Source organism: Poromitra crassiceps, assembly GCF_964638095.1.
Source record: "Poromitra crassiceps genome assembly, chromosome: 1".
Taxonomy (NCBI): Eukaryota; Metazoa; Chordata; class Actinopteri; order Beryciformes; family Melamphaidae; genus Poromitra; species Poromitra crassiceps.
Window position 1 is genome coordinate 16417867 of NC_139623.1, and position 15000 is coordinate 16432866.

At 45.7% G+C, this 15000-nt stretch overlaps 1 protein-coding gene across 1 annotated transcript in view; it reads left to right on the forward strand.

Annotated features, from left to right (window-relative positions):
- ephb6 (eph receptor B6) overlaps positions 1-15000 on the forward strand; it is a gene marked incomplete at its 5' end in the record, with an annotated part of 45127 nt that overhangs the window by 22656 nt on the left and 7471 nt on the right. Inside the window, 2 exons of the mRNA XM_083635302.1 lie at positions 13312-13467; positions 14210-14481. Coding sequence (XP_083491428.1) covers positions 13312-13467; positions 14210-14481 — 428 coding nt within the window. The remainder of the gene's footprint in view (positions 1-13311; positions 13468-14209; positions 14482-15000) is intronic.

Genomic DNA, 15000 nt, shown 5'->3' on the forward strand with positions numbered 1-15000 from the left:
AAATCTGGAAACCAGCTCTCAGCTGCCGAAGGCAAAAAATCCAACTTCTTCCAATCCTCCTGCTACTCACAGGGCTGGTCCTGTATAATAAGGAGAGGCTGCAGTTGAAATCTCAGCCTCCTAGCCTGAGTCGTTTTTGAGATATAAGCTTTTACATATTACATGGTAAAGCATGCGCGGTGTACACCAACATATGCAGGGTGAACACGGCTGTTTCTCAAGAGAGGTGAGGGCTAGAAGGCTGATCTTTTGGTATGTTTGTGGCACCCCCTGCTACTCTATGACCACCAAGTGTCAGCCTTCTAGCCCACACATTTCTTGAGAAACAGCCGTGTGCACCCGGCCTATGTTGGTGTACACCGCGCATGCTTTATCATGTAATATGTAAAAGCTTATATCTCAAAAACGACTCAGGTTAGGAGGCTGATACCAAAGTATGTTAATACCACCACGGTGCTCTATTAGTGTGCTGAGTTTCCAGTCAATAGGAGCAATTTGAATTTTGGACCAAAATCTGGAAACCAGCTCTCTCAGCTGCCGAAGGCAAAAAATCCAACTTCTTCCAATCCTCCTGCTACTCACAGGGCTGGTCCTGTATAATAAGGAGAGGCTGCAGTTGAAATCTCAGCCTCCTAGCCTGAGTCGTTTTTGAGATATAAGCTTTTACATATTACATGGTAAAGCATGCGCGGTGTACACCAACATATGCAGGGTGAACACGGCTGTTTCTCAAGAGAGGTGAGGGCTAGAAGGCTGATCTTTTGGTATGTTTGTGGCACCCCCTGCTACTCTATGACCACCAAGTGTCAGCCTTCTAGCCCACACATTTCTTGAGAAACAGCCGTGTGCACCCGGCCTATGTTGGTGTACACCGCGCATGCTTTATCATGTAATATGTAAAAGCTTATATCTCAAAAATGACTCAGGTTAGGAGGCTGATACCAACGTATGTTAATACCACCACGGTGCTCTATTAGTGTGCTGAGTTTCCAGTCAATAGGAGCAATTTGAATTTTGGACCAAAATCTGGAAACTAGCTCTCAGCTGCCGAAGGCAAAAAATCCAACTTCTTCCAATCCTCCTGCTACTCACAGGGCTGGTCCTGTATAATAAGGAGAGGCTGCAGTTGAAATCTCAGCCTCCTAGCCTGAGTCGTTTTTGAGATATAAGCTTTTACATATTACATGGTAAAGCATGCGCGGTGTACACCAACATATGCAGGGTGAACACGGCTGTTTCTCAAGAGAGGTGAGGGCTAGAAGGCTGATCTTTTGGTATGTTTGTGGCACCCCCTGCTACTCTATGACCACCAAGTGTCAGCCTTCTAGCCCACACATTTCTTGAGAAACAGCCGTGTGCACCCGGCCTATGTTGGTGTACACCGCGCATGCTTTATCATGTAATATGTAAAAGCTTATATCTCAAAAACGACTCAGGTTAGGAGGCTGATACCAAAGTATGTTAATACCACCACGGTGCTCTATTAGTGTGCTGAGTTTCCAGTCAATAGGAGCAATTTGAATTTTGGACCAAAATCTGGAAACCAGCTCTCAGCTGCCGAAGGCAAAAAATCCAACTTCTTCCAATCCTCCTGCTACTCACAGGGCTGGTCCTGTATAATAAGGAGAGGCTGCAGTTGAAATCTCAGCCTCCTAGCCTGAGTCGTTTTTGAGATATAAGCTTTTACATATTACATGGTAAAGCATGCGCGGTGTACACCAACATATGCAGGGTGAACACGGCTGTTTCTCAAGAGAGGTGAGGGCTAGAAGGCTGATCTTTTGGTATGTTTGTGGCACCCCCTGCTACTCTATGACCACCAAGTGTCAGCCTTCTAGCCCACACATTTCTTGAGAAACAGCCGTGTGCACCCGGCCTATGTTGGTGTACACCGCGCATGCTTTATCATGTAATATGTAAAAGCTTATATCTCAAAAACGACTCAGGTTAGGAGGCTGATACCAAAGTATGTTAATACCACCACGGTGCTCTATTAGTGTGCTGAGTTTCCAGTCAATAGGAGCAATTTGAATTTTGGACCAAAATCTGGAAACCAGCTCTCAGCTGCCGAAGGCAAAAAATCCAACTTCTTCCAATCCTCCTGCTACTCACAGGGCTGGTCCTGTATAATAAGGAGAGGCTGCAGTTGAAATCTCAGCTTCCTAGCCTGAGTCGTTTTTGAGATATAAGCTTTTACATATTACATGGTAAAGCATGCGCGGTGTACACCAACATATGCAGGGTGAACACGGCTGTTTCTCAAGAGAGGTGAGGGCTAGAAGGCTGATCTTTTGGTATGTTTGTGGCACCCCCTGCTACTCTATGACCACCAAGTGTCAGCCTTCTAGCCCACACATTTCTTGAGAAACAGCCGTGTGCACCCGGCCTATGTTGGTGTACACCGCGCATGCTTTATCATGTAATATGTAAAAGCTTATATCTCAAAAACGACTCAGGTTAGGAGGCTGATACCAAAGTATGTTAATACCACCACGGTGCTCTATTAGTGTGCTGAGTTTCCAGTCAATAGGAGCAATTTGAATTTTGGACCAAAATCTGGAAACCAGCTCTCAGCTGCCGAAGGCAAAAAATCCAACTTCTTCCAATCCTCCTGCTACTCACAGGGCTGGTCCTGTATAATAAGGAGAGGCTGCAGTTGAAATCTCAGCCTCCTAGCCTGAGTCGTTTTTGAGATATAAGCTTTTACATATTACATGGTAAAGCATGCGCGGTGTACACCAACATATGCAGGGTGAACACGGCTGTTTCTCAAGAGAGGTGAGGGCTAGAAGGCTGATCTTTTGGTATGTTTGTGGCACCCCCTGCTACTCTATGACCACCAAGTGTCAGCCTTCTAGCCCACACATTTCTTGAGAAACAGCCGTGTGCACCCGGCCTATGTTGGTGTACACCGCGCATGCTTTATCATGTAATATGTAAAAGCTTATATCTCAAAAACGACTCAGGTTAGGAGGCTGATACCAAAGTATGTTAATACCACCACGGTGCTCTATTAGTGTGCTGAGTTTCCAGTCAATAGGAGCAATTTGAATTTTGGACCAAAATCTGGAAACCAGCTCTCAGCTGCCGAAGGCAAAAAATCCAACTTCTTCCAATCCTCCTGCTACTCACAGGGCTGGTCCTGTATAATAAGGAGAGGCTGCAGTTGAAATCTCAGCCTCCTAGCCTGAGTCGTTTTTGAGATATAAGCTTTTACATATTACATGGTAAAGCATGCGCGGTGTACACCAACATATGCAGGGTGAACACGGCTGTTTCTCAAGAGAGGTGAGGGCTAGAAGGCTGATCTTTTGGTATGTTTGTGGCACCCCCTGCTACTCTACGACCACCAAGTGTCAGCCTTCTAGCCCACACATTTCTTGAGAAACAGCCGTGTGCACCCGGCCTATGTTGGTGTACACCGCGCATGCTTTATCATGTAATATGTAAAAGCTTATATCTCAAAAACGACTCAGGTTAGGAGGCTGATACCAAAGTATGTTAATACCACCACGGTGCTCTATTAGTGTGCTGAGTTTCCAGTCAATAGGAGCAATTTGAATTTTGGACCAAAATCTGGAAACCAGCTCTCAGCTGCCGAAGGCAAAAAATCCAACTTCTTCCAATCCTCCTGCTACTCACAGGGCTGGTCCTGTATAATAAGGAGAGGCTGCAGTTGAAATCTCAGCCTCCTAGCCTGAGTCGTTTTTGAGATATAAGCTTTTACATATTACATGATAAAGCATGCGCGGTGTACACCAACATATGCAGGGTGAACACGTCTGTTTCTCAAGAGAGGTGAGGGCTAGAAGGCTGATCTTTTGGTATGTTTGTGGCACCCCCTGCTACTCTACGACCACCAAGTGTCAGCCTTCTAGCCCACACATGTGGCCCTTGGCCCCGCCCACATTCAAGATTCTAGATTTTTATTGTCACTCCATGGTACAAGTATCACGTGTGAAATTCTTGTGCTGTGGACTCCGTTTATGACATAGTACAAATAGGCAACAAGCAATGAGCAATAGGCAATAAGAAATAGGCATCAATAAGCAATACTAAGCAGCAATAGGCAATAAGGCAGAATAGCGATAAGACAAGTCAGTGGCTTATTCATTGCACATAGGTGCACATGTCATGTGCATACGTTAGACGTGTTCAGACATTTTAAATTCGACGTATTTGACATGCAGGTGCAAATAGCATGTACCTTATTAAACATACAATTAACATTAGGCATTGTGCATACGTTGGACGTGTTCAGACATTTTAAATTCGACGTATTTGACATACAGGTGCAAATAGCATGTACCTTATTAAACATACAATTAAACATTAGGCATACATAATGGTAGCAGCTGCAGTACGGTACGGTACGACTACTACACTATTTGTGTATGTTAAGGAGTCTCGTGGCCTGCGGGAAGAAACTGTTCCTCAAGCGATTTGTGCGTGCTTTTGGAACCCTGTATCTCCTCCCTGAGGGTAGCAGGGAGAACAGGCTGTTGTGGGGATGGTTTGTGTCTTTGATGATCTTCAGGGACCTCCTGAGGCACCGCTGGTTATACAGTTCATGCAGATCTGGCAACTCATCTCCTGTTACATGCTGGGCCGCGCGCCTCACCCTCCGTAGCGCCCTGCGGTCCATGGCGGTACAGTTCCCGTACCAGGCGGTGAAGCAGCCAGTCAGCAGGCTTGCAATGGTGCCTCTGTAGAAGTCCCTGAGGATTTCTTTCCTTAGCCCAAATTTCTTCAGGCGCCTGAGTCCGTGTATTCGCTGTTGGGCCTTTTTGACAACAGTGGCGGTGTGGCCGGCCCAGGTCAGGTCCTGGTGGATGTTGACTCCCAGGTACTTGAAGCTGTCCACCCTTTCCACCACTGCGCCATTGATGGTGATTGGGGGGTGTGCGCCCCCCCCTCTCCTGTAGTCCACAATTATCTCCTTGGTCTTGGAGACGTTCAGAGAGAGGTGGTTGTCCTGGCACCATTGTTCCAGGACCCTCACCTCCTCTCTGTAGGCCGTCTCGTCGTCCCCCGAGATCAGCCCCACGACTGCTGTGTCGTCTGCAAACTTCACAATGGAGTTTGAAGTTTGAGTCGCCACGCAGTCGTGGGTGTAGAGGTCGTACCAGAAGGGGCTGGAGACGCACCCCTGGGGCGCTCCTATGCTGATGGTCAGTGGGGAGGAGGTGAGGTTGCCCACCCTCACCACCTGGCGGCGGTCTGTTAGGAAATCCAGGATCCAGTCGCACATTGCCGTGTTTAGTCCCAGATCCCTGAGTTTGCTTACCAGCCTGGAGGGTACTATGGTGTTGAATGCTGAGCTGTAGTCCACGAACAGCATTCTTACATAGGTGTAAGAATGGTGTGGAGCACGTGTGCTACTGCATCCGCTGTGCTCCTGTTGGGGCGGTATGCAAATTGTAGCGGGTCGTGGTCCGGCGGGAGTGTGGGGCGGATCTTTGATATGACCAGCTTCTCAAAGCACTTGCTGGCTATTGGCGTGAGGGCTATTGGGCGCCAGTCATTGAGGCATGGTCACTTTTTGCTGTTTGGGGATGGGGATGATTGTTGCTGCTTTGAAGCAGGGGGGAACTCGTCGGAGGGAGAGAGACTGGTTGAAGATGTCTGTGTATACGGGTGCCAGCTGGTGAGCGCAGGCCTTGAGGACCCGCCCCGGGATGCCGTCCGGGCCGGCCGCCTTGCGTGGGTTGATACGCAGGAACGACTGGCACACTTCATCCTCAGTGATGGTGAGAGGGCGGTGTGGATCTGTGGGGTGGTGGGGGGGGCGGAGAGGGGGGGGGGGTGATGAGGGGGGAGGGGTGGCAGGGGAGGAGGGGGGGGTGATGGGGGGAGGGAGGTGGCAGGGGGGGGCGGAGAGGGGGGGTGGTGGTGGGGGGGGAGGGGAGGGTGGGGGGGAGGGAGTGGGAGAGGGCTGGGAGAGGGGGGATGGGAGGCGCTCTGCCAGAGGGGTCGAACCTAGCGTAGAACGCGTTGAGTTCGTCCGGTAGGGTGGGTGACGTGCTGGGGTTCTGTCGTTTCACCTCTTTGAAGTCTGTAGCAGCATGGAGGCCTTTCCACAGGTGTCTGGGGTTGTTGGTGTCCAGTTTTGACTCCAGCTGCCTTCCATAGTCTCTCTGTGCTTTTTTAATAGCGGTCCGGAGGGCATATTGTGCCTGCTTGTATTGTTCTGGTGTGCCTGAACTGAAGGTGGTGGTCCTGGCGTGTAGGGCAGCCCTGACCTCGCTGTTGATCCAGGGCTTTTGGTTTGGCATTATTTTTACTTTCTTTGTGGGGACTATGTCGTCGGTACACTTCTTAATGAAGCATGACACCGTCTCTGCGTACGCGCCCAGGTCTCCTGCCGCTCTGAACTCCTCCCATGCTACTTGGTCAAAACAGTCCCTCAGGATGTCGTCCTGAGGTCCCCACATGCCACCAGGGCTACTTACTATCTAAATTGATCTCAGAAGGGTGGGGGGTGACGCCCCTTGGCCTCGCTTACTTCCATTTAAGGTTATCATTGTAGTTCAGGACCTCCGGCTGAACACACGTGCAAAGAATTTAGTCATTCTCTCCATCCGCATCAATGTTATGGCAAATTAGCTGTTCCCCGGCCTTCTGAGCGACCCTGATTGGCTCTCATCTTGGCATGGCTTAACAGAATGAGGCGATATTCGCTACACTAGTTCAGGACCTCCGGCTGAACACACGTGCAAAAAATTTAGTCATTCTATCCATCCGCTGCAATGTTATGACAAATTAGCTGTTCCCCGGCCTTCTGAGCGACCCTGATTGGCTCTCATTTTGGCATGGCTTAACGGAATGAGGCGATATTCGCTACACTAGTTCAGGACCTCCGGCTGAACACACGTGCAAAAACTTTAGTCATTCTATGCATCCACTGCAATGTTATGGCCTTAAAGCTGTGTCCGCTTCTGTCAAAGTCACCTTTGTGTCATTTACCACAATTCTGTAAAAATCAGTAATTGAAAATAGCACGAAAACAACTCTTTGACAATGTACTATGGGTTCTCTAGTTACACCTTGATTGTTCTGAGTAGCCTACACTGCCCCGCCCCCAAGTAGCGAGACGGAACCCCACGTGCAGCTTCAATTAAGTACTGCAGCTGAACTCATTTTGTGCATCTAGTCTATTGAGGGTAATCTTCAGCCACATCAATCACATGGTTTCCTTCCGGTGTGCAGGGACCATATTTTCCATTGGGTAATGTGGGACGTGTGTAACACAGGTGAATTGAACATTCTGCCATATACACACTCACCTATCCACAGTCCTGTATAATGATTGGACAAGCAAAACTGTCAACTCAAACACCTGAGCCAATCGGCTGCAGGCTCTTCAGTCCTTCACCCGCCCCCTTTTCTTGGTCTGGGAAGAGGAAATCACTGCCTCACTCTCTCACTCACACCTGCTGAGAGCAGACCCCACACCTTGATGCAAGCAGGCCACAAACCTTGACTCATGTTCACGTTGACTGACATTGGACATTTGGAACCTGAATATTGGAAACTGGATGCAACACTGCTTTTTACACCACATGGGTGAGTGCATCCTCATTACAGAAAGCATGGAAATCTTCTGCCATCATTGCTAAAACCAGCAATGATAAATGCTAAGCTACATGCCAAGATAAATGCTAAGCTACCATGCCAACTACAGCCTTCACTATATATGCAAATTGTAATCAAGCCATCAGTCAACAGTGTCTGATCTGAGGAACTGATGTCCTGCTGCTGTTGTGGAGGAAACCGTGCATGCGAATACTGGATGGGCTTCATAGCTGGAGCTAAATGGATGGCGAGCTAAACCAGAAGAACCTTGAACTCTGGGCAGGCCTCAAGCCTAACTCACTCCTACCATAGGCCCCATTCCCCTTGGGTGGTAGAACTTTACACACTAGTCTTTACTCATTTTTTCTCTCCCCTTCTCCCTCATTGCACACAGGTCATATGGGTTGTGCAATTATTGTCATAACAATTGTCAAACTTGAAGCACTTTAGTCACAATAGTCACTTTATAGTGTGAACTGAATTGAAGGCTTTATGGGATTGTGCAATTGCATAGTATTTATGACGGGGAAGAAGATGGGAATGAAATGAATAGAAATGTGATTATTTGACTCAATGAATTGATTTGAACATTAATGGACTGAACGGAAATCACCACTAGTAGTGCTACTTTACAGAAGGTGTAAACCCACTCTTTTTGTTATCTAAAAGGCCTCTTTATATTTACTTTATTTGTTATTTTTCTTGATTTATTTCAAGTGTTTTTTGTTATGTGTAGCCAGGCTAACTTAGAGGGCTGGCCCATGTTGTAGTCAGGTTCCCTCCCTAGTGATTTACACCCATCCAGGCCCAGGTGCTGCTGCTTAGATAATTAGGTGCACCTCAATAAATACTGTGTCTTGTGGGGCTGAGCTGTCCTTATCCCACACTCTTTGGTTTTCCCTGGAAATGGTTGCTTGGAGCTTGGTTGCTGACACTTTATGTGAGTAAGGTTGTATGTTGGGTGACTTGTATGCAGGTACTTCCTGGTTATTTCCACTGTTACTGTCTAACCATGATTGTTTGTAGGCAGAAGTGAACATGCGGCCTAGAACATTCATCACAGCTTGAGAATCCCAAGAGCTTTATTCTCTGTGAAGGTAAAATGTTCAGTGTTCATAGAGGTATTTGTCACAGAACATATAGATATATGTATTAATACTTGTGTTTCGCCTGTCACTTTACAGTAGCGGCCAGCTGCTGTTTTGCCCTTTCTTTATTGTTTTATTTATTTTGTTGTACTATTTCACTTTCTGTTATACCACTGCCTGTTTTTAATTGTTACGTTCTGACTGCAGGTTGTCCCGGCCAGGAGTGGAGAAATTGTCCCATTGAGAGGGGCTGAGTGTGTGAATCCCCGTGTTCCTAGTTATCTGTGGGTTTGTGTTTTTGGTTTGCCGTGCTGTTTGTAGTGTATCCCCACCTAGTCTTAATTTGGGATCGCATTTTAGCTTTTAGCTCCCTCTCTGGGGACTCTTAACCCCTCCTCCTGGTCGTTGAGCAGCTCCCATTTAGAACTATCTAAATGTGTTTTTAATTTATAAACAACCAGCCTTTTAGCATGTTAACCTTTTAACTTGGACTTTGTGCATTAAATAAACATGTACCCTTGTTATACTTGGAACATCTTGCCTCTGCTTTTCATTTAAGGGTCAAACTGAACTTTGGTTTAACTCTTTGGGTGAAATTCCCAAGGTGGCGTTGTCAATTTATGTAACTGGCTTCTTTGCATGGTTACATATGCATTTTCATTTTGTTGATCTAATACAAACCGGTTCTTGCAGTTCTGTGTCGGTGTGTTAATTACTCTTCCACCAGCTCCATAGTCAAACCTGGAACTAGTCCATACTCTACTGTATACTTGATTATATATGTCTCCTATTTACACTTATTCCAGCATAAGTGCTACACGTGCACACGGTGTGCACGGACCATATTTTCCATTGGGTAATGTGGGACTGTGCCACACTGTGGAACATGCTTGAACTGCAAGAAAATGGCATGAAAATGACAAAAAATCATTGTGGGTTATCTGTAGGACTGATGGGCAAACAAGTGGTGTCCACTCGCAGAGGGGTGCCCAGAAGACATGTAAAGTCCACCCCCTGATTTTTCACGCCCCCACGTGCCGCACAGTAGGGCCCGGAAATTTGCGTGTTCACCGGACAAAGGCCTATGGGCTTCGTGACCCAAAAACCTATACAGGTAAATATATTGCACCAGAGATAGCTAAAAGCTAATTTGCATCTGTAGTCCCTGGGCACACAGAGTCCTGTGCGCACACAGTACATATCAAATACAGCAATTAAAGGAAAATCCTAATGTCTAAACAATCAAGATACATGACAAAAAAATTATACTTACTATTAGCAAGATACAACATATACAATGCGCATAACAGTAAAAATAGAACATAGAGGTAGATAGCAATCCAGTAAAATCGCACATTGGCAAATGGTAAAAAAATAAATACTTGATGCTTAAATACTGGGGCAGAAATGATAAACAGTATGGGATAATAAAAGTTGACAGAAGAACATGATGAGATCTGAAATAAATAAACAAGTAAATAAATAAATAAATAAATAAATAAAATTGCGCGAAACAGCTTCAGAAAGTAGATACAGCAAAATGCAGATGATACGGGACTTTCACTTCAGCCTTGATACAGCCTTGATACATTGGTAATCAGTAACTACAGACCAATAATCTCCCCTATATAGGCAAAATAATTGAAAAGGTTGTTTACCTACAACTCAATAGATTCCTAACCTCAAACGATCTCCTAGATAAACTCCAATCAGGCTTCCGCCCCCATCACAGCACCGAAACCACGCTTACTAAAGTCATAAATGACATTAGAATGAACTCAGACTCAGGAAAAAATTCGATTCTAGTGATATTGGATCTTAGCGCTGCCTTTGACACTGTTGACCACTCAATATTATTGGACAGGCTGGAAAACTGGGTTGGGCTATTGGGTACGGTCCTCCAGGTCGTATCTCCAAGACAGGAAGTACTTCGTTTCCATTGGCAATTACTCATCTGACCTAACTACTATTGGCTCATTTCCACCACATTTTACAGCCCTGCACAGCTCGTCACCACTCGGCTCTACTCGTTTCGACCCGATGGATGTTTTGCTTCGACCGCTGCTCGATCTGCCCCCCGCCCACCCCCGCCCACACCTGGTCGTCATAGCGACCGCATATCTGCCCTCCGCCCATAACCGAAGTAGGCTATAACATATAACATTAAAATTAAATCCATACACAGAACTTTTAAACTGTTTATGAAATACTGGTGCCTCTAAATGACCTACAGTGTACATGGGCAAATGTGACAATCGGCCAGGAGAATGGATATCACTTTGTTGTTAGTCAAACTCACATGCATGCGCTGCGCGAGGGACGGGGGTTGCGCTACGGGGAGAAGTGAAGCCTCAAGCCTCTACCCCGGCGGCCTCTCACCAGGCAAGACCGCGGCTTCACCAAAGCCCCGCCTGCGGCTTAGCGGAGCCGACGCTGCACACAGCTACAAAGGGCTTCCTGAGGAGCGGATTTTTTTCTCTCTCAAAACAATTGAAAACTACCGTCATGTTAAGCTGAGTAAGGAGATCGCTTTTATTTCACCAGAGCCGAAGGCAGCAACACAAAAGACTGATGGAAATAACATAACAGAAGAAGGTAAGCCCCACTAAACTGGTATGCAGCTTCAGTCAGTAGATAGAGTAAACACGATTCTGCCTGACCAATCACTCGTCTGCAGTGTTTTCAAGTCACCGTATGAACCCGGGTTCACAGCGCTGGAACCTCAACAGAGCAAAAGCAGCACGACTCAACCCCGACTCAACCCGGGCTGTCCACGTTTTTGATCGGTGGGATGAGACAAAAAAGCGAGACGAGCTGGGCGTCTCGGTTGATACCAGCGGTGGAAATGGGCCATATGACATGTGGGGTGCCTCAAGGATCCATTATGGGGCCCGTTCTATTCAACCTTTCCCTCTAGGCCTAATTATGCAAAAAAACAAAATAGCTTATCATAACTACGCAGACGACACCCAGCTGTATATAACTCTTTCCTCGGGTGACTATGCTCCCATAGACTCACTGTGCCAGTGCATTGACCAAAATAATAACTGGATGTGCCAGAATTTCCTCCAGCTAAACAAAGACAAAACAGAGGTGATCGTCTTCGGTCCCAAAGAACAAAGGCTTAAAATCACTGCACGCCTTGAGTCTCTATCCCTGAACTGAAGCTAAAGGATCAAGTTAAAAATCTTGCCGTTATTATTGATTCTGATCTCAACTTTAACTCCCACATTAAGTCTATCAGAAAATCAGCTTTTTATCATCTTAAAAATATACCAAGAATTAGGGGCTACATGTCCAGACAGGATCTAGAAAAACTAAATCATGCCTTCATCTACAGTAGGTTAGACTACTGTAATAACCTTTTCTCTGGTTTCTCCAAAAAAGAACTTAGACAACTCCAGCTCATTCAGAATGCTGCTGCTAGAGTTCTAACAAGGACTAAGAAAGCTGATCATATTACTCCAGTTCTTAGGTCCTTACACTGGTTGCCAGTGTGTCATAGAATAGATTTCAAAATACTGTTACTAGTCTACAAATCACTTAATGGCCTAGGCCCAAAATACACAGCTGAATTGCTCCCACGCTATGAACCGTCTAGACCTCTCAGGTCAGCAGGGTCTGGCTTACTAACTGTCCATAGGATCAAATCAAATCATGGGAAGGCTGCATTCACCCACTATGCTTCTGCTAGCTGGAACAATATGCCTGACAGCTGTTTTTATGAGATGTGTGTGGCATATAAAGGTTAGAGTCCAACTATTATAAAGGTTATGGACATTTTTCCAATCATGTGTGTGTATAAAAACAAACCCAATGAGTACGTTTTTAGCTATTTTTGTAACTGCTGCCCCTGTCGCTTAATGCACTTTTTATGCTCTTTCTTAAAGTTATGTTGTGATGCTTTTAAATGTCTATTTTATCCTCTTCTTTTATTCTTTTATTTTCTTGTGTCAACCATTTTATGTGAAGCACTTTGAATTGCCTCTGTGTATGAAATGTGCAAATAAACTTGACTTGACTTGACTTGACTTGACTTTGGTTGAAATGGCAAACACGTGCAGTTTTCCTCTGCTATTGGATCAGATGACATGGCGAGGTCAAAATGTGTATTTTAATTGAGAATCCATTTTAAATTAAATCATGGGAGATATTTTTGTTTATTCAATTATTGTGCTTTCCCCTGACTCCTCTTCTGTCTGTCTTATTCTTTCTTTACCTTTTGACAGCCATTGTAGGCCTACTGTATGTATCAAAATAATGATAGAATGAATGAATTAATGAATTAATGAATTAATGAATTAATGATCTCTGTCATTATAGCACCAAAAGACTTAAACTGGAAACAAGTCTTGACATTGATCCTATATTTAGTTTTGGGGGCAGTTGATAGTTTTATTGTAAGTTTGAGTTTCACACATTCATTTCACATTTTCATTGTAAACTGCTAGTGTGTGTGTGTGTGGGGGGGGGGGGGCGGGGCTTCCAGCTTTTCGAAATTGCCATTTTTCAGTTTTCCCATAAGCGGTGTCCTTTGCCATGAAGAGTCTCCAGGGTTTCATGTCAACCAAACACCACATCAATAAGTGTATTTGATTATAAATTGTAAGGGAAGACTCAGCCTCGTCCTCTGTGTGTCTCTCTGCAGCCTGTCCGGTGGGCTACTTCAAGTCCACGTCTGGCTCGGTTCCCTGCACAGTCTGTCCCTCCAACAGCAGAACCAGCCAGGAGGGATCAAGTGTGTGTGAATGTCGCAGCGGTTTCTACCGGGCCGCCGGCGACGCCAACTCTTCCTCCTGCACAAGTGAGCTTCGTGTCTGATTGTGCTTCTAGGAAGTGTTCGAGGAGACACAGTGAAGTGATTTGCCAGTGTGTCAGACTGTCAGTGTAGTACTGTGCACACACACACACACACACACACACACACACACACACACACACACACACACACACACACACACACACACACACACACACACACACACACACACACACACACACACATATTTGTGGATGTTTTCTTGAGCAGCAGCTAGCTAATAAAATCAAAAAATATTCTTTTTTGATTTTTGAACTATTTTCTATCAAAATGCAATGGAAATTCAAGAATCTGTGAGTTAAAGTGTAAAAATCCCATTTCCCTTTACTCACTAATGGGATAAAAAATAATGTCTGGAAAAACTTTGTTTTAGAAAGTTCTTTCCATGCATTTTACATGGTTAAATGTCTTTGCCTTTCATATCTTAAACTTTTTAGCAGATGCTTCCATCCAAAGCTGTGTACACTGCAATGTGCACTACTATGTAACTGTTGCCTCTCTCTCTGTCTCTCTGTGTGTCTCTCTCTCCCTTTCTCTCTAAGTCACTCTCCCCCCCCCCCCCTCTTTCTCTCTCCGTCTCTCTCTGTGTGTGTGTGTGTGTGTGTGTGTGTGTGTGTGTGTGTGTGTGTGTGTGTGTGTGTGTGTGTGTGTGTGTGTGTGTGTGTGTGTGTGTGTGTGTGTGTGTGTCTCTGTCTGTCTCTATCCCCCTCACTCTCTCTGTCTCCAGGTCCTCCATCTGCCCCTGTCTCTATTTCCTGGGAGTATGAGAGTGGGGATGGTGGCGTGTCCTTAAGATGGCGCCCCCCAGTGGACATGGGCGGCCGCAGTGAGGTGTGGTACGGGGTTGTGTGCCGCATCTGCCCCTCAGCCACCTTCACCAACCCAGCCACGTGCTCCTGGTGCGGTGAGGCCGTCACTTACAGCCCCTCCCAGACCAACCTACAACAAACCAAGGTCACCCTCAACAACCTGCTTACCAGAGTCACCTATCTCATACAGGTACTGGACTACAAATCCCATTAGCACTTGGGAGAAAGCACCCCTGCACCCAAATCACCATCTAAAATTGTCTACCAGTGGACCAATAATGTTGTGGAATTTCACATTTTTATGACAAAGAAAAGATTGTTTGTACTTGTTTTCAACTTGTATTGCATTCTGGGGTTGTTGGAGAATTTATGGACTGCATCAGTGGAGGCAATTGGCACCAGCTTTTAAAGAAACTCTATGAATGGTAAAACACTTCCTGAAGCAATAGTGGAGGTGGGGCATCTGTACTCTATTATTCCATAAGCTCCACATCAGCAAATATACAGTAACATTCATTATTTAGCTTGGCGTGGCTTGAATAAATCGTGGCTTATTTCTTATTTATAATAGGCAGTTATTTCCCATTTACTCATGTTTGTTGACTGGTCGAATAGTGAATGCTGCAAGTGTCATGCAGGCCTTATGTTTTTGAATGCTGAATGATGTCAGAAAGGAACAACAGAAAAACCTCCTGTGTGTGATTTGTGC